This window comes from Mchenga conophoros, linkage group LG14 (assembly GCF_057382185.1).
Source record: "Mchenga conophoros isolate Kocher_MC1m ecotype Shallow Benthic linkage group LG14, M_conophoros_male_GT1.1, whole genome shotgun sequence".
Lineage (NCBI taxonomy): Eukaryota > Metazoa > Chordata > Actinopteri > Cichliformes > Cichlidae > Mchenga > Mchenga conophoros.
This window is the reverse complement of record NC_140539.1, coordinates 8,541,304-8,563,871: the sequence shown is the minus strand read 5'-3', so window position 1 is coordinate 8,563,871 and position 22,568 is coordinate 8,541,304. Positions and strand designations below refer to the sequence as shown.

The window sequence follows — 22,568 nt, the reverse complement described above, 5'->3', positions numbered from 1 at the left end:
TTTTGTTTTGTCGTACTTCACTCTTTCATAATTTATATTCACGGTAGTTATTATCCTGCTTAAATTCGCGAATTAGAAAAAAACTGCATATCTAAAAATAAGGCACACAATTGATGCCCTCGTTCATGTGCGAAATGTGGCAGGATATTTGCCATGGTCATTTTTATTTTGAAAATTGCGACAGGAAGTCGTGCTGTACATCATCTCTGACTCGACGCCGGTCTCTTCACACTATCCACAGTCAGTCGTATCGCGGACACAGAAGCGCTGGATTCAAGTGCTTGACCCTGTTGTCCGTGGCTCTGACAGCGTCAGTTCTTACAGGTAAGGAAAACAAAAAATAAAATATTCATTTGCTGATGATTGTAGCTGTTCGAAAGTGTGCAACTAGTGTTTCCTTGTTCGTCTTTTTTTGGAGCGAGTCGGATTGTTGATGTGGCAACTTAATGTATTCATGCTTGGTAACACAAAGCTACGCTTTAACATAATAACTTGCCCTTTTTCCAGCGCTTTGAAGCAACAGGTATAGACGAATAAAGTGAAAGGAAGTCGAGTCACAGTAACCCTGATAACACTGGCAACAGTACTGTATTGTCCATAAAGCTGTCAGTCAGCGGGACTGCTGAGGCAACATGAAAGATTAATGAACGCCAGCTAGCTAAATGTTAGCTAACTAGTTAACTAACGCTAACAGACCCTTCTGTCCCGCATCTCTCAAGTACTTCCGTTTTTTTCTGTTAGTTAAAGCGTGACTCTAGATAACTCAATGTTATTTGACTCCTTTATTTTGGATTCGTTGAGTTCCACGTGAAAGCATTGTGCAAAGTAGCACCCCGTTAACTTAAAATAGGCCTCCCTTGTTCATTAAAAAAAAAAAAAAAAGATAACAAGTGTAACCCCTGGTCAGCTTCTCTTTCCAGCGCTGTGTGAATAAAACTCTCTGGACTCGAAGTGGGTAGAGCTCAGGCGTGATTTATTCCCCTGCAATAACATGGGACATGAATAACCATGGGTTTCAGCAACAGGATTCCGCCCAAACACAGCGAAAGCTTCATTGCTACTAACTATAGGCTTATGATCGTATAGTGGAACTCTTAGTTTTCCCAAATAAATAAAAACAAATATTGATTGAAAAATAAAATGGCAACAATACTTATCACGGAAAATAAAATAGAAACATTACTGCGTTGTGGTTTAGATAACAAAAGAAAAATTAATTCACTTAAATGCACATTCATGTAAATATAAATAAACCAAAGCCAAAATTCCCTTTTACGTACAATAGTAAATGGAACAATGCTGCCATCTACTGGGGAAACTTAATAAGCAATATGTCTTAAACAGAATTAGCCTGCAGCTCAACCATATACATGTTTCAAAGTACACATACCTGCAATAACATGGGACATGAATAACCATGGGTTTCAGCAACAGGATTCCGCCCAAACTATTGAGAGAAGTTTCAAAATTATTAGACACGACAGCCTCCTCTAGCTGTTAGCTGCTAGCTCCACGTGTCCATTTTTCTTACCGTCTAATCTATTAACTGCAAAACACGGTCATAAACCTGAAATCTACTCAAATACTACCGTATGGGCAGTTCATGCAGTTAGTGCACTGTCATATTAGCTTCAATGAGGATTTTCAAATATGTTTTAAACTCATGCTCTGTGAGAGCGGACGGAGAGGAACTTACCACAGCGAAAGCTTCATTGCTACTAACGATAGGCTTAGGGGGTAGCCCGTTTACCAGTAGCAGACTTCCGCTGCGGATTTTCAAAATAAAAGTTCCAAAATAAACCCATGGTTGTGATCCCAAGTTTAACAGGAATTTAACAACAACAAAACCATATCCATTCTTTTACATCGTTACATACACCCCCCTTAAATTCTGTTAAACTCCAAACCAGTTCAAGGGAGTATCAAGGGCCAGAAACAAAAGAACTATGAACAGCAGGTGCTTCGGGGTAAAATCGATACACTAATATTAATCATTGTCGATACAGAATCCTTTTATATAAAAGTGTCGAGACATTGAGTGGTACCAAGCCCAATACCTTCAACAGACTAGAGAAGATGCCATCTACACCTCCTTAACATCACATATAAGAGCACCCGAAATAATACTCCAAATCACATCCTGGACCACACAAAAAAATAAGTCGAAAGATACATGAAACCAAGTCAATTCCCTTAGAGCTAAAACATACCAGTCAGAAATGCAAAAACTGACCCTGAAACAGAAGAAGTTTCCTCAACTTTCTGCGCTGCCATCTCACAAATCAGTCTCTTGGGAGGCCTAACACTTCTCCCATACCTAGTGATAGCTAGCCCATCCATGCCCGCCTGAATAGTCTGAGGCTGTGTGCAAATAGCAAGATCTAAGTCAACATCAGCCATGGGAACCACAGGAGCCACGGCATCAGGTTCAGAGCCTTGACGGAGAGCAGCATCACTGATCACGGGAGCAGGCAAGGGGAATTCACTAATGGAGTTTTCAAACACTTCAGCATTAACTTCAGGGGGTGGGTCCTCCGCTGCGATAGAGCCACTGCTGGGGTCCACAACGCAGAGAGAATGGTGTCCCACGTCGAGGGAACCTTCAACTTCCACCGGCTCATTAGCGAGACCCTGTATCTCTGGCGTTTTCAGCAGCCAGTCCAGTGTCCTGTCATGATGATCCATCTGTGTTGACCTCACAGACCCTTGGTCATCTCCACTGTTCGGGTTCCCTCCGTCCAAGTCAGCACGGGAGGCCAGACTCCCTTCCACACCTAAGCCCAGGAAGTTAACAGGGAGAAGGAGGTTCCTGTGTACAACTCTTTCCTTGCCTGTGTGGCTCTCTCTTATCCTGTACACATTGATCCCAGACCTAACTGACACAACATCATAAGGCGTGGGATCCCACTTGTCGGCTAACTTTCTTTTTCCCCTTTCACCACGATTGGCCAACAACACTCTATCACCTACAGCCAGAGGTGAGCCTTTGACTTTGCGGTTGTAGAGTCTGGCATGGCGCGCTTGCTCGTGAAAAGCGTGGTTCTGGGCAATCTGTGAGGCATCAAACAGGTCTTTCCGCAACTGTGAGACAAACTCATGGTGGCTGATCACATCATCATTTTGCAGCACATGTTGGAACATCATGTCAACAGGGAGGCGTGGGACTCGCCCAAACATGACATAAAAGGGGGCCAAACCAGTCGTCTCATGCACTGTGCAATTGTAGCAGAACGTGAGAGTGCGTAACATCTGAGGCCACCTAGCCTTGGCTGTAGAAGGGAGAGTCCTCAGCATATTCCCAAGTGTCCTGTTGAACCGTTCAGTGACCCCATTGCCCATAGGATGATATGGCGTAGTATGCGATTTCTGCACACCTGCCATCTCTAAGAGGTCCTTCAACAGTCTGCTCTCAAAGTTTGATCCCTGATCCGAATGAATCCTCTTGGGAAAGCCATAAACACAAAAGAAATCATCCCACAACCTGCGTGCGACATGTTTTGCAGACTGGTTTCGGCAGGGGAAGGCATGTGCCATCTTGGAGAAATGATCGGTTACGACCAGGACATCCACTTTCTTATTATCGCTGAGCTCAGCAGTCCAAAAGTCTATGCACACTAGCTCCATCGGCTCTGACGTCTGGATGTTCTCTAGTGGTGCACAGGCATGAGGTTCAGGTGTTTTTCCAACCACACATCTCTCACACTGTCGAACATGGTTGGTTATGTCTCTCTCCATCCCGACCCAGAAAAACCTCTCACGGGCGAGGGAAAGTGTTCGTGCCTGGCCCTGATGGCCTGCATTATCATGAAGGCTGAGGAGGACTTGAACCTTCAGGCTATCAGGAACAACAAACTGAAAAATCTTTCTACTCAAGCGGTGATGCCTTATCACCCTGTACAGGATGCCGTTCTGTACTTTAAGCTTCTTCCACTGCCTGAGAAGTCCACCAACACCACCTGGTTCTGAAGCTGCTTCTCGCCTCGTAGCCTTCCTTTTTCTTCGCACATAGAAAAGGACTCTGTTTATTGCCTGATCTTGTTGCTGAAGGCTCGAGAGCTGGCTTTGGGGAAGAGGAACGACCGGGTCCACCTCAGGGAGCTGTGATAAAGGTGGGTTGACATTGGTCAAACCATGGTCACACTGCGCACTCAGCACAGCTGACACCTCATCAGCATCGATCGAACCCCTCTCGCTCTGAAGGTCGCACTCAGAAACAGAGTCTGGTGAGTCTGGCTCTGTGTCTTGAACAATGTGGCAGTTGTTAGTCAGCCGAAAAGCATCCTGCACAGTACCTCTCACAACCCCGTTGACCTCATCTAGCAGGGCAACATAAGGTTCTTTCAGCAAACGATGACCAATACATGACTCGACAAATGGTTCACGGCTCAAAGCATCAGCAACTGTATTTCTAACCCCTGGCACATACTTTAGATCAAAATCATATGCCGCGAGCTTCGCCACCCATCTCTGCTCACAAGCATCTAAACGTGGCTTTGTCAAGATGTAGGACAAGGGGTTATTGTCTGTCCAAGCAGTGAAGTGCCTTCCTTTCAGCCAGTGGCTGAACTTGTCACACACGGCCCATTTAAGCGCCAAGAACTCTAGTCTGTGCGCTGGGTAGTTCATCTGAGACCGTGACAATGTCTTGCTGGCAAAGGCAACAGGTCGAGCCACTGTCTCGCCAGGAGAAACCTGTGAGAGTACTGCCCCGATGCCATCAAAGGAGGCATCAACCGCCAGGATGAAAGGCTCACTAAAGTTGGGATGAGCCAGGGTGACAACATTAACTAGTTCCATCTTGAGCGTTTGAAATGATGTGCGACATGCTGATGTCCAGTCACTTGGTGTCAGAGATGGTTTGGCAGAGGGTTGCTTCCTGAGCTTCTTTCCTTTCCTGCCATGGGGAATTGCCTGTCGTCCCGAAAGCAACCTGAACAAGGGCTTGGCCTTCGCAGAACAATCAGGGATGAAATGTTGGTAATAGAGGATCATTCCTAAGAAGGACCGGATCTTCTTCTGGGAGGGAGTCACACCATCGCTCTCCATAAGCTGTTCTTCCCTGATGTTGGTAATGGTGTTAACCTTGTCCGGATCAGTTCTCACACCATCCGCACAAATGACATGTCCAAGAAATCTAACTGACCTCTTAAGAAGATGGCATTTCTTAGGGGCCAGCTTAAGGTTGTGACTCCTCAACCGAGAGAAGACCATCTCAAGACGCTGAAGGGCAGTTGCCTCGTCAGGCGCAAACACCATCAAGTCGTCCAAGTAACAAAGCAAGCTGCTGAAATTCTCGTCACCAAAGATCGACATCATCATTCTCATGAATGTCGCCGGACTGTTCGACAGACCCTGAGGCATCCGGTTGTACTCATGGAGACCAAAGGGCGAGGAGAATGCTGTGTATTTCTTGTGAGGCTCGTAGAGAGGCACATTGTAAAATCCAGAGGTCAAATCCATTGTTGAAAAGAGAACATTTCCACTGAGAGCAGCCAGGGCGTCGGCTTGGTGTGGCAGCGGGTGCGCGTCTTTAACAGTCTTTGCATTGAGCCATCTGAAATCAGTGCAAATGCGCAGGCTGCCATCCTTCTTCCACACCAAGACCAGCGGCGATGCATACTCACTGTTCGACTTCCGGATTATGTCCCTTTCTTCCATCTCATTCAGAGCAGTTCTTAGCTTCTCATACTGACTCGGCGGTACTCTGCGATAAGGCAAACGAAAAGGCTTCTCATCCACAAGGTGTATTTTGTGGACAAAATCGGTAGCTTCTCCACAGTCCATTTTATCCTTAGAAAAGATAGACTCATACTTTTCCACAAGCTGCAGAAGCTGATCTTTCCATCTGTCAGACACCTCACAACTGTCTAAGTCCAAGTCTTGTAGTCCTAGTCTGTGCAAGAGTTCCTTCCTTTGTTCAACAGACCTTATGGGAACAGAACCCTGTTCAAAAGAGTGGCTGTTAGACATGATCTTTTCAGGGGGAGACAGCTCTTCAACTGCGACACAGGGGTAGACATCAGCGATTTTACAGTTCTTCCTCAGAATCACACGCTTGTTGCTGGGGTTAATCACCTTGAGAGGAACCCATTTGTCACCCCACAATGATGAGACGGAGCGGCCAACCAGGATGTCTCTGGGTCTACACCGTGACTGTGTAGGCTCAACAATAACAGTGCAGCCTGCTGATAGAGGTGAAGAGGGAGGTAATTTACCCCACACAAGGTGTTCCTGAAGGGGTTCCAGCGTAACACGCTGTCTCAACTTCACTGTGCCAATCTTATCAGGCACCGCCCCTCCTCGCCAACGCTCAACATTGGAAAGCATGGATAAAAACTGTCTACAGTCATCATTGGTGACATCACCTGAAATAGATACAAGCCTCCAATACTCATCCGTATTCTTCATTACATGAATCAACGACTTAATAGCGTTACTGCCAATAATCATGTCGTCACTTTGGCCTGGAATAACCAGCGTGGGGATGAGCAGCTTGAAACCATAAAGAGTCACTTCCAAATCACAAACTGCTTTAGGTTGGAACTGGTGGCCCCCAGCACCAACAACAACAATGTCATTAGCTGGTTCGAGCTTCAGATCAGGGCAGGACTGTAAAAGCCGCGTAGCAGTAGCCTCACTAATAGAGCACGACATAGAGCCACTGTCGATCATGGCTCTCAGTGAAACTCCGCCCACAGTCCCCACAGTCGTATAAAACAAACTGTCAGATTTCTTAATTCTTTGCGTCATTTGGAAGACAACTGTCGTACCAGGTGGCGAAGTGGAGCACAGAGATTCATACATGGATCCCAGGTCATCGCTGTCGCAAGTGGGAGAGTCACTCAGATGATCCACACTTTCCTCCCTCAAATGTGGATCAACTAGTTTTCCGACCGTCGAGGGGCAGAAGACGACAAGGATCCAGGACAGGCACGCCTGGTGTGGTCAGGTGAGTGGCACAGAAAACAGAGTTTGTGATCTCGGCAGTGCATGAAAGCTGTGTGCGACATATCATGACAGACGGAGCAGGGCTTATCATGTAGGCCCTCAATCCTGGAACGTCTGGAGTTAGGCCGTGTGGTCAAACCAGGCTGAAAGGATCTTTGCAGAAGAACCTTCTCAAGCATGCCTATGAGCCGCTCCAAAGCAGCTGAATCTGTCGACTGTGGCTGAATGTGCTTCTCTGTTGGCTGGACAGGCAACGTTGTTGATATCTGCTGCGTATTCACTGCAACTCTCTCGGCCGTCGTGCTGCTTGAGTTCAACGTTCCTCCAGAGTGGGACTCACACAGGATTTCCTGGACCTCATTGGCTGTCCATTTATCAATTGTCTTTGATCTAAAGATCATGGCAAGCTCAGGGGAGGGACAGTTTTTGATGAACATTCGGGTGACCTCAGTGCTGGGGCTACCCAATGCCTGTCCTCGTTCCTTCAGGCGCTCAACAGCAAGATCAACAGCACGGTGCAGCCTAAGCCAGTAATCGAATGCACTTTCGCCTTTCTCTGGGAGAGTGGTGTAGAAGTCTGCCAGTGGAAGAGGTGAGCACTGAGCAGAGTCAAAGTGTCTCCTCAGGATTCCAAAAATAGCCTCAGGATCACGTGTGACATCTACGACACTGTTTCTAATGCCAACCTGGACCACATCCTTAGCCTTGCCTCTCAAATGAACAAGAATCTCCTCAGCCTGTTCTTCGGGTCTCAGACTCCCCAGCTTTATAAAGGCTCTCATCAGATCCTCCCACTCTCTCACAGAAATGAGATCAGAACCATCCCCTCTAAAGCATGGTGGGTCCTTAAGCTTCCTGTGGGACACAAATTGCACCGGCGCAGCATCAACAGCAGATGTAGATGACACAGCATGGAAAGGTGTGGCCGTAGGTGCAGGTAAGGGGGTACTAGCAGACGGGCTGAGCTGGGTTAAGATACTCTGCGCTACTCTCTGACCAACCAGTTGGATCACATCCCCCATCTGACTCACAATCTCCGTGGCAATAGTATCTGGGTTAGGAGAAGGTGAACTGTTGTTCTGAGACGTGTGTGACACATGGCTAGGGGGAGGGACAACAACCCCTTCACTGGACTGGGGCCCTGGGATCCCCTGACTATCCCCCCTAACAAAACCACGCCCACTAACAGGAGTGTCATAACGCAAACGCAAAGGGGAACATAACAACCCCCTACCCCTACCAACAACATTAGGAGTACTCGATCCCTCCTCTGTGATGTCCATCACAACAACTAGAATAAAACAAAAATGCTATATATGCTCCTTTTTAAAAAAAAAATGTGTCAGAAAGAACAACAATGAATCACAAACGTGCAGCGCTGAAACTGGCCCACGTTGCTGAGAGGAGTCCACCGTCCAAACACTCGATTGACGGCTCACGGCACCAATGTAACCCCTGGTCAGCTTCTCTTTCCAGCGCTGTGTGAATAAAACTCTCTGGACTCGAAGTGGGTAGAGCTCAGGCGTGATTTATTCCCCTGCAATAACATGGGACATGAATAACCATGGGTTTCAGCAACAGGATTCCGCCCAAACACAGCGAAAGCTTCATTGCTACTAACTATAGGCTTATGATCGTATAGTGGAACTCTTAGTTTTCCCAAATAAATAAAAACAAATATTGATTGAAAAATAAAATGGCAACAATACTTATCACGGAAAATAAAATAGAAACATTACTGCGTTGTGGTTTAGATAACAAAAGAAAAATTAATTCACTTAAATGCACATTCATGTAAATATAAATAAACCAAAGCCAAAATTCCCTTTTACGTACAATAGTAAATGGAACAATGCTGCCATCTACTGGGGAAACTTAATAAGCAATATGTCTTAAACAGAATTAGCCTGCAGCTCAACCATATACATGTTTCAAAGTACACATACCTGCAATAACATGGGACATGAATAACCATGGGTTTCAGCAACAGGATTCCGCCCAAACTATTGAGAGAAGTTTCAAAATTATTAGACACGACAGCCTCCTCTAGCTGTTAGCTGCTAGCTCCACGTGTCCATTTTTCTTACCGTCTAATCTATTAACTGCAAAACACGGTCATAAACCTGAAATCTACTCAAATACTACCGTATGGGCAGTTCATGCAGTTAGTGCACTGTCATATTAGCTTCAATGAGGATTTTCAAATATGTTTTAAACTCATGCTCTGTGAGAGCGGACGGAGAGGAACTTACCACAGCGAAAGCTTCATTGCTACTAACGATAGGCTTAGGGGGTAGCCCGTTTACCAGTAGCAGACTTCCGCTGCGGATTTTCAAAATAAAAGTTCCAAAATAAACCCATGGTTGTGATCCCAAGTTTAACAGGAATTTAACAACAACAAAACCATATCCATTCTTTTACATCGTTACACAAGCATATGGATTAAATCAGAGGCGGAGGCAGGCATTTGATACACCCGGGGTTTAGCCCTAAAGGGTAGTATGCATGTGGGATGGGGGGGGGGGGGGGGGTTAGAAATGGCTGAAAGATTTTTTTGAGTTTTGTTAAAAAAAGAATGACTTCATATAGCGAAAAATATATATCACATATGCAGGACACCTTAAACTAGGTTTTAAACTAGGCAGCAAGGCAGAACAGAATCAGGGCTGTATCAAGACACGTGGACTAAACCCCAATTCAACCAGACCCAGAACTGATCCGGAATTAAAGCAGGACTACAACAGTTCAAAATCAGGACTACTTAGGACTTAATCAAGACAGAACCAGAATCAGAACTAGATGATAGTAGCACTAAAAATCATCATAGAGCTGCACTACACTTATTTTTTAATTGTACCAAAGTCCACTATTTAGAAAAGTTTATATAATTATTTAGCCTTGTTGTGCAAACAAGTCTGCATAACTTAATAAATACAGAATTTGAAAAAATAACAAACCTAAAAAGAAACACTAGGTATGAGATACACGAGTACCTATGATACGGTGATACTTTTGGTAAACAACCATTTGACTAACATGTGTTTCTCACCTGCTCTTGTTCCATCTGCTCTGTCCTCATTCTCTCTCCCTTTCCCTCTCTGTTCCTCTCTCTCCCTCTTTGTGCTGACAATCAAGCCAAACACCAACATAATCAAATATGTTGAAACCAGATATTTACATACTCTTCAGATAAAATCACAAACACTTTTTTAACTGTAACATCAAATCAGACTAAATGTTTATTTTTTTTAGATTGATAAATATAAAAAACATATTTGTTAACTTTCTATCTGTATTTCTTAATTATAAATGGCACCAAATTGTATTCAAAATTGAGCCACACTTATGGAGCTCCACAATTCTTTTCCTGGTGTTTTGGTTTCCCATTTTAAAGAAACGGGCTCTGTGTTTTGCCTTATATGCATCCACAGCTGTGCCACCAATTTACTCACATGGACTCTACTAACCTATCAGAAGCTTCTTCAGCTCAGAACAGAATCGTCTGGAGTTTTCTTATTAATTAACAATAAACTTAGTGTATATGTACTCCTAAATTTGATGAAAGTGATAAAAATAGACAGCTCGGTCTCTTTATTCTGACATTTAAGTAATTCAAAAGATATTTCAATATTTAGGGGGGCAGCACGGTGGTTAGCACTGTTGCCGCACAGCAAGAAGGTCCTGAGTTCAATTCCAACATCAGGCCGGGGTCTTTCTGTGTGGAGTTTGCATGTTCTCCCCGTGTTTGCGTGGGTTCCCTCCGGGTACTCCGGCTTCCTCCCACCGTCCAAAGACATGCAGCTTGAGGGGATAGGTTAATTGGAAAATCCAAATTGCCATTGTGTGAATGTGCGAGTGAATGTGAGTGCGAATGGTTGTCTGTCCCTGTGTGTTGGCCCTGCGACAGACTGGCGACCTGTCCAGGGTGTACCCCGCCTCTCGCCCTATGACAGCTGGGATAGGCTCCAGCGCCCCCCGCGACCCTGAAAAGGATAAGCGGAAGCGAATGGATGGATGGATGGATGGATGGATGGATGGATGGATTTCAATATTTATTTACATAAAACAAAACAAGTTTACTCTAAATTAATGTTGTACAGTGAAAAAATGTTTTTGTGTTTTCCATAAAGTGTATGTAAATATCTGGTTTCAACTGTGAATATACTGCTGTGTATTGAAATTCCTCTTGTTTTGCATAGAAATATACTGAACAACATACAAAGCATAATATATAAAATAACATCTACCTGAGTTTTTTCTTTGAAAGAAGCCCCTTATGCCCATTCTTGTATATCAGTGCATTACTGAAACAGATTTATTTAGCCATGGAGGGAAACAACTGAAACTATGAAATAAACACATGTAAGCTAAGACTCTCTAAAGAAACAGCATTGTTGTTGTTCGGCTTTTCATTTCGCCATTTGTTGATTCACTTGAAGAGCAAGAAACGTAATATGGGTTAAGTGATCCATTTCTTTTGTGATACACTGTCATATTGACATTATTTGTACAGTATGAATGATTTGCTTTGGTATCTTCAGTTCTCCTCTGTTTGCCTGGCTGCGCTTCTCCAACAGCACACTCGCAGGCAGCAGCTCCCCCCGCCCCCTCGCTCAGTGTCTGAGCTCGGATCATACCAATATTAGGGGGGATTTACGCACAGTCGTAAATTCCCACAGTGTGCACTATGTGCTTCGAATATTGTGTGTAGTTTTTGTTTTATACAGTTATCAGCCAGGCATCTAACTATGAAAAAATCACACCCCAAAAGACCCCGGGCTTCTGAAAAAACAACCCGGGCTTAACATAAGTGTATGTATGCCGAAACATCCGGTACCCCCCCCCCAAACCCTAAAATGCAGTCATACTTCTGTTTTTAAGACCACCTAAAAAAGGGTCGATTCCAGGAAACCTTTAGGTGGGCTCAGCCTCTGATCATAATGCCCATGCGTAAAAGTGCCTTGCAGTAATATTAATTGAATATCCTGTTTGCAAAGGTAGTCGACCATTTTTAAATTTGCAAACCGTAATTTAGGTGGTTACACATTACAGTCTTGCCTTAAAACAGTCTCATTAGTTGAATGACCTGTTGCAGTTTTTAAGTATAATTCAGAATGAATAATCACAGATTTCAGTATAATACATTGGCTTTATGGTGGACTCTTTAGTTATTGAACCCAGGGCAAAGGATCAGCTATGTTTACCAGACACCGTTTCAGTCTCCTAACCACATGCAGTAGAGGTAGTCCACCAAATCGTCAAGAATTTAAAGCAGCATTACTCCATACTGACTGATCCATATTCATTTACAGCAAAATTCAAACTGAATAAAGGCTGCTGCTGGCCAGTGACATGTAACATCCATTTGACTTGAAGTCACCTGGAACTGTAGCTGTGCTGTAAACAAATAATGAAGCCAAGTGTGACCAGAATAAGAAGAGCAATCTTCAATATGCTGAAATAATAAAGTACACAAGCTCGCTGGCTGGTAACTAGCAATAAGCCAGAGGACTGATGGCTTGGGAGGCTCATTAATATAACTCATCACTAGCTTAATATTCATTAAGCAATTTAGAGAGCAAATATGCATAAGCATATTTCCTTCGGGATTAATAAAGTATTCTGATTCTGATTCATACACTTTCTAAGTGACAATGATGCCCTGCATTTGCAAACCAATTTGCACTTTTGCTCTGTTTCAGGCAAAGTGTAAATCTGCACCACTGATTTGTGCGATGAAATTTTGTCTTTTTTTTCTGCTGCAGCAACCAAAGTCTGATTTATTAATGACAAACTAGCACTAGATGCATCATGACATCAAGAACGCTGGACAGTTAAATGTGTTTTCATTCTGTCACATCTCCAGTCAATGAGTTGAAAAATGATCACATTAGATGACGATTTCAGAAAAGTGTCTTAGTACTACATCTATGTGACAGACAAATGTGGTTGTCTGGTGTAAATTCACATCAAGCGAGTGGACGTGGTGTTTTCAGCGCCTGCACACGCTGTCCAGTTAGCCCGAACCGCTTGGAGTATTTCCAGCAGAGACAACACATCTGATGCACGCTCAAATTGATTCTCCTGAAACAGTCCGGAGCTTGTGCCAGAATGGCTCAGCTGTGCTTTCGTGAGGTGTCCATTCATCAGCATTTGTTTCATATGGGCAAATGTATTATATCAGTGAACTTCATGACATAAAGGGTTGAAAACCTTTATCTGCTGATATGTTTGAAATATTTGAAATGTTGTGAAGCACAAGGAGAAACAAGTTTATTGCATGAAACTTTCAGGGGTGTCAGGCAAAGGTAAAGATACTGTTTGACATGGATTCCCTGGCTCTGTGTCCAGACTGCAGGGTATTGGACTTGGTCTGGATGGCTGATGGACAGGGGCGCAGCAGACCAATCACATGATCAAATGACAAGATGCTGGCTCGTAACCGCTTCCTCCTCCTGGTGGTGGTAGGTGGAGCAGCGCTGGCCATCCTCAGCCTGAGCCTCCAGTTCTGTAAGTACGGTGTGTTTGAAGTGTGATGTCCGATTTTTAAAGATCATTCATGTAATGAGTGAAGTGAGTGATTTGTTTTTTTTGGAGGGGTCGGGATCATGGACCATTTATTTTATTTTTTATTTTGAACTCTTGTTGCTATTAAAGAAACACTGAGGTATAAACTAGTGTGTTTTTTCTGCTATTTCCTCTTAAGTTGCTTCTGTTATTTTTTTCTTCTGCTTGTGGTTTTGTCTTCACACATGCATATCCTGTCATTGCTGTCCCATTCAGGAGACCCCATTTGTATCTAAACAAAGCAGAATCCCCCATTGACTGTCTATTAATAACCAGCAGCACCAGTGGCCCTCTGTTGATACTCTGTCGCCCTCACATCTGCTGTGGAATGTCTAGGTGAACTCAATTGTGTCTTTTCTCAATCAAGTCATTGTTCAGCATCCCCTTCAGGTATTGTCTAGATAGCATATCCCGGCCGGCCGCAGTGAATGCAAGGAAACCACCGCTCTGTAAAAGGAGACAAGCTTGCCCCGCTCTGGATGTGATTTGCAAGTCGTGCTGGTGAGAAAGGGAATATTGCTGCTTGATGAAGCAGATGGGGTGTGGTGAACAAATTGCAAAGCTGTTTTGCGCTGGCTTCATGAATACCCCCGAAGCAGCACAAGTGTTAATAGCGACCGCAAGCTTGTGTCTGGACGAGCGTATAGGATTAGACTGCCATAAATCACACTCACAGGATTATGCTGGTATTTTGGACTTTAAAATCTCCTGAGCTGTCCTTCATCAGCTGTTTTAACATTTTGTCCTCGTATAAAAAAAAAAAAAAGTCAAGTGTAAGATCGGGTGCTGAAATGACTGCATTTACTGCTCCTTTATTATTCCTCATATTTTGCCTTGAATGACACAAATTTGGAGTTTAATCTTTTGGAAAATAATGCAAGAGCAAGCTGGCTGTGACTCTTGCTCATCTAGTTATTGCACTTTGGGACCTTAAATCCAGACTGTTTTTCTCTGGCTCTCTCCCCTTCTCGCACATAATAAGAAGTGGTTGAGCATGTTGGAGGAAGCTGCTGTGTAAGTTAATATTAGTGCCATGCTATCAGTCTCATGCTTGTCTCCTAGACTGCAATTTTCTTGTTTGTAAAAGTGCCAGATACCCCTCTATAACTCAGTGTATTTAAAAATGTTATAAAGTGGAGATGGACTAATATATCAGCCAATATCAGCTTTGTTGACTGCGTGTTAGCAAATGATATGACATTTAGTGTTTAGCTGAATATTTTTATAATAAGATAAGATAAGACTTTATTGATCCCACAACGGGGAAATTTTTGCATCACCCCAGCTTAGGTACACATATATGAAGGAAATACAAAAATACAATTAAGTACAATCAATGAAAAAAAGTAAGATAATACACTATATACAATGGTAGCATACACAGTATGTGATTATGGATATAGTTGGAAATATGGAAGACATAAACTATATAGCTTGGAAGGTCATGGAAGGTCCATTATGCATGAAGTGGTGACCGTGGATGTTCACAGTGTCCAGTGACTTATGACATCGTGATTGAGGAGTTATAGAGTCTAACTGCTGTTGGGATGAATGATCTGTGAAAGCGCTCCTTCCTGCAGCGAGGGTGTTTCAGTCTCTGACTAAAGGAGCTGCTCAGCCCACTCACATACTCATGCAGTGGGTGATGTGGGTTGTTCATGATGGATGTCAGCTTTACTAACATCCTCCCCTCACCAACCACCTCCACAGACTCCAGGGGACATCCCAGCACAGAGCTAGACCTCCGCACCAGTTTGTCAATCCTGCTCCTGTCCCTGTCCGTGCATCCACTCCCCCAGCAGGCCACTGCATAGAAAAGGGCAGATGCTACCACAGTGTCATAGAATGTCCTTAACAGAGTCCTGCAGACTCCGAAGGACCTCAGTCTCCTCAGCAGGTGGAGTCGACTCTGGCCCTTCTTATACAGGACGTCTGTATTTGTAGTCCAGTCCAGTTTATTGTTGAGGTGAACACCCAGGTGCTTATAAGAGTCCACTATCTCAATGTCTTTCCCTTGGATGTTCACCGGTGTTGTAGGGGGTGACTTCCTCCTGAAGTCTATGATCCTTTGTCTTGCCGGTGTTGATTTGGGTCATTTCATTTTGGTCATAATGGTCATTTCATTTTGTTTTCCCACAAAAAACAGTAGAAAACAAAAATAAACAAGCAAAAAGACACTTTTTTTTTTCTTTTTAAAGGTACAGTGAATAATTTGCTGAGGTTCTTTGATAGACAAAAAGAATGTTGTAAGTATAAATATACATTGATTAATGTGTCTTCCAACAAACTGATGCATTCTTATTAACTTAGAATTATTCTATTGAAAATATATAGGAGCGGTCACCAGTGTGTGGAAACCACCATGTTGCTCGACCATCTGGAATACAGTAACTCAGTTGGATATCAAAGTTCCCCCTAATCTGGTTTTATTTATGTAGTTAGAGACCGGGCACATGCATAATACGCCTTTTAATTAATTCAAAGGTTTAATATTTGTGCATGTATAATTTTCTCATCATGTCTTTCTCCATGTCCTCATCATCTGCCGCCTCCACTGCTTTCTCTCCTTCCTCATGTCCAATTCATCCTCTCCACCTCAAGCTTCATGTCTTGAACTGAACTCAGAACTCTTAACACATGAAAACATGCATCAACATGCTTGCTTATTTTGTCATAATTACATACGGTCAGCAGATTAGACATGTGGCCCTCCTGTCTCCGGACGCCTGACAACAAGCCAGCTAAACAACAATAACAACTGCTTATAGGCTAACATGACGCCAGCTAATATTAGGCTTGAGTGTCCTAAAATCACACGTATCTTCTGATAAACAGTTTGACCACATTCTCACATCGTATGATACTTTATGCACCAAGTGTAACTAAGATTTTACACAGTGTACATTTAATATTGGGATCAGCCCAGAATTTCACATTCATGGCATCCTCATTACTTGATATCGTCCTTTTCATTAACAGTATTAAATTCTCTGGTTTCTTAGCAAAGAGAGAGTTCTTGTGGCTTATCAGGACTTGTATTTCAGTGTGGGATTGGAGATTTGACCCACAATTCAGTCAGTCAATGCAGGAAATTCCTACACCCAGCTACATTGATCTAATAATGTTCAGCCCAACGTTACCCCCCTACTGGTGCAGAACAGCTGGCCAGAAGCAGTGCAGAGGTAAATCGACATTCGTCCTGGACAACACTTGGCACACATGAGTATCAGGTCTCTGCTTTTTGATACATTCTTGCTACCTTCAAAGATCTGAACATGAAGGAATACAAACATGGACTCACTGGAGGAGTCTCACTGAAGGTCAAGTCAGCAACTTAAATCCACAAGCTCCTCAGATAGCTAACTAGAACTATTAAGATCAATCAGCAGTCTAAAGTATGTCAGGCTAACTGGTTTACCAGCATATCCATGGCTTAGTCTTATAGCAGTCAAATGAATGGTTGAATTTGTAAACTATACAGTGCTATGGTGCTTGTGCAGATGTGCCAGATTACCGGGAAAGAACAAAGCATGCCATGGAGACCAGAGGAAAGACAACCACCAAGACAAAGATAGACAAAGCACAAATTACAGCAGCGTTGTAGTTGGGAGGAGTGCAGCAAAACACAGTCTGGAAAAAAAGACCTGTAGTTAAGCTCACAAGTAGCAATCCTCCCAAGACCACTGTTTATGTTTAAAACTGCCCTCACAAACCTTTTTTTGATCAGTAATACTGCTGAAGAAAAGCTGCTGTCATCATTTATTCATCACAAATAGAAAAAGAATTGAGCCATTATCCAGAAAAAGCATGGTACGAAAGCATGAGGGATTTTCTCCTCATGTTTAATAGATGGTCAGCTTCTGTTTTTGTTCCACTTTTCTGCTATTGCTCGGTTCATCTGCTCCAGTGCTGCTCTTCCTTCTTATCCCCAGCCTGCTTTTAAGAAAAAGCCCATCCTTATTTTTATTGTTGTTTGTTGATCATTACGGTGAGAGACAGAGTCACTGAGGATTATTGATAGCGGAGTAAATGAGCCTGTCTGGCTCCAGACTACCTCAAATTAAAAAAACCAATACATGCTTTAGAGCTCGGCAGGCAAAGGTAGGGGAAGGGACTGACAGGGAACTCCCAGAGGACGGTGATGACAGTGTTCTGGGGCACTCCAGAGAACTCAGAGTAATCTATTTTGAGATGTAAGCAGCGAAAGTAAAGGTGATGCAGAACTTTGTGAGAGTCAAGCACTTCTAGAGTGTCAGATTCTGTGAGAGAGGACTGCCATGGGAGGATATAAAAGAAGAAGAAAGGCAGGTTGTCTGTGAGGTTTACACAACGATAAAAGAAAGTCCCATAAGTATACCCTTCAAACAAAGTGCTGTTTGGACGGATCAAAAAAGACTGAAAGCTTCTTTTCAGTGTTTTAACAGGCATGGGCATCACTTGACTTTTTTTTTTTTTTTTACTTTGGAAATGATAATCTACCAATGAGTGTCCTTAAGTGTTTAATAGGCATACCTCCAAGCACATGTCAAATTCCTCTCTCCACATTTCTCACATTCCTTCCCTTGCAGTCACTACCAGCGACAGTGATGGTGTCTGAGCAAAATCTGGATATGCTTTTGAGCTACCAGTACATGCAGTGAAAATGCTATGGAAAAAAAAATCTTGTGGAAGGGATTGTACTCAACGGCCCACTTGGCTTTCTGAACATTTCTGAACAGCTGATTCTACTCTATAATTTCTGTGGCCATTGAAGTTCCACTTAAGAAACCACGCCTTCATCCAGCGTCTATAATTAAAGCATTGTCTATCTTTTTGTTCTTTTTATATTTATTCTCCAAATAATTATTTTCCAGCCATTATTAGCCCAAATGTGCAACAAGAATCGTGTCATTTCAGTCCATTTCCAGAGTTGCTGGAGCAGAGCTCACCAAAGCGGAAAACCGTGAACTATGACTCCATCGTTCATGAGTCTTAGTGTGGTTTTCAACACCATCAATCTTGGTATCCTCTTAGCTGGAAACCATCTGGAACGTATGTGGTCTGGCTCTCGTTTAGAAATGTTAGAACTGCTAGTCTACATCTTTATTATTTAAGGTTAAATATGGTGAGGCTCAAGGCTCTGTTCGTGGTCTTCTGTTTTTCTTGCACTATATAAAAGCGTTGCCCTTTTGCTATGGTAACCTGCTGATCATCATTCCCTTCCCTGAAAAGGAAAACAGAACAAATAGAGTGGAAGTCATGGCTGTATGAATACAGTTGCATTACTTTTGTGGTGTAAGAAAAGCTGTGCAAACAAGTAAAAGTCTTTCTTCTGCTGGAAATCATAATTGAAATGCAACCCCCCCCCCCAAAAAAAAACAAAAAACAAAACAAACATCAGTAATGGAGTCAGTAATTGTACATTACTAACAGCAGCATCTGTAAAGCTGGCACTTTTATTAGTAGACCAAAGACAGCTGTTAGCAACATTGTCATTTTTATTATCATGTAAAGAAGCTGCCCATAGTTTCTCTTCACCTGCTATTTTTGCACACATTTTATGAATGAAGCCTGTATAGCGATACCATCTCTGTGATATCACGTTACACTATGACTGAACACAATGCAGCTAAAGTCTCGGACCATATCATTTGCATCCACATGATGATATCTTACAGTACGGGCATCTCTGAAGACACACATTCCACACTTTTCTTCTACTTATTCTAGACACAGTTCTGTTATTGGTTTACAATAAGTGACGCCCTACAGAGCTGAAAAATGAAGCTAACGCAGAAGAAAAAATAAAAGCAAGTTAACAGACTGGTATATGAAACATTTTAGCCTCTTTGAATAGTTTTCCCTTTTATAACAGCTTGTTCACCTGCCCTTTATATTCATTATTGTCAATTGGTTATAGGCTTTCAACATGTATTCTAAAGAAGTCATCGGACATGACCACAAGGTGCGTAACTGAACGTATCTATAGACGTCTGGGGGCATATAGACGCTGACTTTTTATGCCAAAGTACAAAAATTGTTACAGCAAAAGTCACTCTCTTAGAGTGTATCCTACCCGAGTGTCCAAAACTCCCAGCATTGGTAGACCGTGGACAGAGTAGGCATCATCCCTCTGTAGCAGGAATGTCAAACTGCTTTTACGTTACCCACTTTAATCTTAAGTGGGTCAGCCCAGTGAAACTTCCCTTTCTGTCATTCTACAGAGGTTTCTCTGCAATTTAATCCTAGTGATGTGTTAATATAACATAGTAGTATATACGTGTTATAAAATATAGACTGAAAAAACAGGAACTTTTATGTCATTTAATTGTTTATTAATTACTTTGGTGTAGTATGGTCATCTGAGCCTCCTTCACATTTTTCAAAGCAGTCCAGTCTTGTCAGGCCAATTCTGGCCCCCAGGCCTTACGTTTGACTCCCCTCTTCTATAGGCTGTTAAATACCCCAATTCTTTCATCTTTGGGCTGAAGGAAGAACAACACTCGGTGTCTAAATACTCAATCAACAATCTCTTTATTCCATACAACACTTTGAGCATAAAGCGTCCGAACAGGAGGGTCCGCCAGATCTTGAAATGTCTGACAGTTTCTCACATTCTTATAGCTTCAGCCTCCCTCCAAAGTCATAAAACCTAAACATCCACATTCTTTCTCTCTCAGTGAGCCTAAGTTATGACCATGGCTTCCTGTGTAGTATGTTCTGTTCTTTTCTAATCAGACAAATAAGGCCATTATTCTCTGAAAACAGTATTTCTTATAAATCAGCAGTGTAATGCATCATAAAACAATGCAATTCATTCACAATAAATCAGCAGTCTAACGTAATACAAATCGGTCTAATAAATCTAATAGTTGTCACCTTCTTCTAAGTCAAGAGTTAAATGCAACGTAAAACTACATAACGATTTCACAATCTTTAATTAGGGGTATAATGTGGCATAAGATAATATAATAATCTCACAAGGCTCAACTGAGACTAGCCTTTACTGATAGTAAGAGCCCATCAAATACAGGTGTTGCGCTTAAAAAACATTCATTACATTGGGTGGATAGAAAATACGGAACATACGGATGTGGTGTTTGTGAGTGTTTGCTGTGGGGCTGTTTAGTCGCTTGAAGTAAAACAGGCTGATGTATTTTGATGAGATTGGATTTCAGAGTAAGAGTCAGCTTGCTGCAAATGCATGACAAACAACATTTAGACGGGTATTGAAAATATGACTTTAGAGAAGATGTTCAGCCTTTCCTGCCAACATTTCGATGCTATTACTCATCCTCAACAAAACAGCTCAAAATACTGCAGAGCACGATACGAATAGACCTAGTGTAGTATAGATATGCATTAAAGACAAATTGTGGTGCGGCCTACATTTTTAATGCAAAGCTATTCAACTGTCAAGCATACTAAATTAAATGGCTTCACTAATTATTAAAGTGGCCTGTTGTAGACTAACTGTCTGCACTGTTCAGACATATTAGCTGGAATATAGATTGAGAATATTCCCTCACTCTATCCATCAGCTTTCTCTAGTGCTTACTTTATGCCAGGATGTATGAGCTGAAATGCATCCCAGCATGCATTTTGCCAAATGCAGGCTTCTGGAACGGTGCCAGTCTGTCATAGGCGTAACACACTGACAGACTACCACGCTTTACATTACCTGTGTGTTTCATATGGTTTATGACCTGTGGGGCTTTTTGCCCATGTGGTGTTGTTTGTTTGGCCCAGCGTTAACACACTTAGTCAAGCAAGGAAGAGTAAAAATTGCCACAGGTGCTGCAGTTATTGTCCTGTGAAGTCAAAGTAGTCCAATCTCAGTGAGTAGTATAGATTACATGTGAGTTTTATCATAAATTGTAAATACAGAAAAATCAGAGTCTTGTGCATGCATAGCCTAATTTTTTTTCTGGTAAATCTTTTAACCATACAGATTCATTTAGAGCTTTTGAACTGTGACGGTCATGCAAATCATCAGTGTGGTTCAGTTGCTAGGACATGGCAGCTGTGCATGGCATGATAATGGCATAACCTAAGTACAAAACTAAGCTGATTAGGTTGTTGGTATTGATGTTTAATATAGATGCTGTAGACATGGACATGCATTTTGTCCTGCAGCCCTGAACTCTTTCTAGGACTTAGATGACAGAGCTGGATGTAAGAGATCAAATGAGGTATCCTGATGATTTTGATAATTGGCCTTGGGGTCTTGCATCCCCAAGGCCAGCTAAACCAGACCGTAGGTGGAGTAGAAACCCAACACTCATATTTGCATTTAACGATGATTTAGCATTTCCATGTTTTCTGTTTGTTTTCTCCAGATGGTTCAGTTTCCACTAACATTTATATAATAATTCTAACCAAAGAGCTGCTTTGCCACCCTAATGACAAAATAAATCCGACCAGATACCGGGTATTAAAAGACTCAGATCTATATCGGGGGCAATCAGGAGCTTATGGGTGCTTTTGCTGTAACACTGACCATTAGTGATTAATGAAATGCGAACCACGAGGATGTTAATCTGTTTCGTCCCTGTGGATTGTTTGTAAAGCCCCATAGCGCTGCCTCCTCCAGCTGTGAATGATTTCATTCTTGATGAGCTTTTCTGTCACGAGTTGTTCCATTCACGTTCACTAGACATAAGGTGAGGATGCAACAAGTCCTGGCTGCCTCCAGCTGCTCATTATGTCTGTACTATGAGTCAATATTTGCTCCATCTTTTCCACTGGGCTTTGGTTACAGCAGTGCTGACAGTACAGTGTGCTCTCAAATTGGGTACTATAAGTGGGCACCCACCTTCTTGATTTGAGGCCAAGCCACATTCTCTGAGTATCTTTATACTTCCATAATCACAGCGGTGCTCTACTTGACACAGATGTGTTTGTGTGCATTTCTGAGGCAGAGCCGCCTGTTTGCCTTGAGGTAAAAATCAGGCTGCGTGTTTATAATGATGGCCTCACACATACTCAGAGGTGGGAGAATTAACAGGGCAGACTGTTTAGCTTTGAGTTTGTGAGTCAGGATGCGTGTATGTTTGCATGCTGTCACCTTTGCT

At 42.7% G+C, this 22,568-nt stretch overlaps 1 protein-coding gene across 1 annotated transcript in view; it reads left to right on the top strand.

The window, feature by feature from the left end:
• Positions 1-206: 206 nt before the first annotated feature.
• pxylp1 (2-phosphoxylose phosphatase 1) overlaps positions 207-22,568 on the top strand; it is a 35,538-nt gene continuing 13,176 nt past the window's right edge. Inside the window, exons 1-2 of the mRNA XM_085245040.1 lie at positions 207-324; positions 13,300-13,458. Of these exons, the coding sequence (XP_085101166.1) occupies positions 13,377-13,458 (82 nt within the window). The 5' untranslated portion in view covers positions 207-324; positions 13,300-13,376. The remainder of the gene's footprint in view (positions 325-13,299; positions 13,459-22,568) is intronic.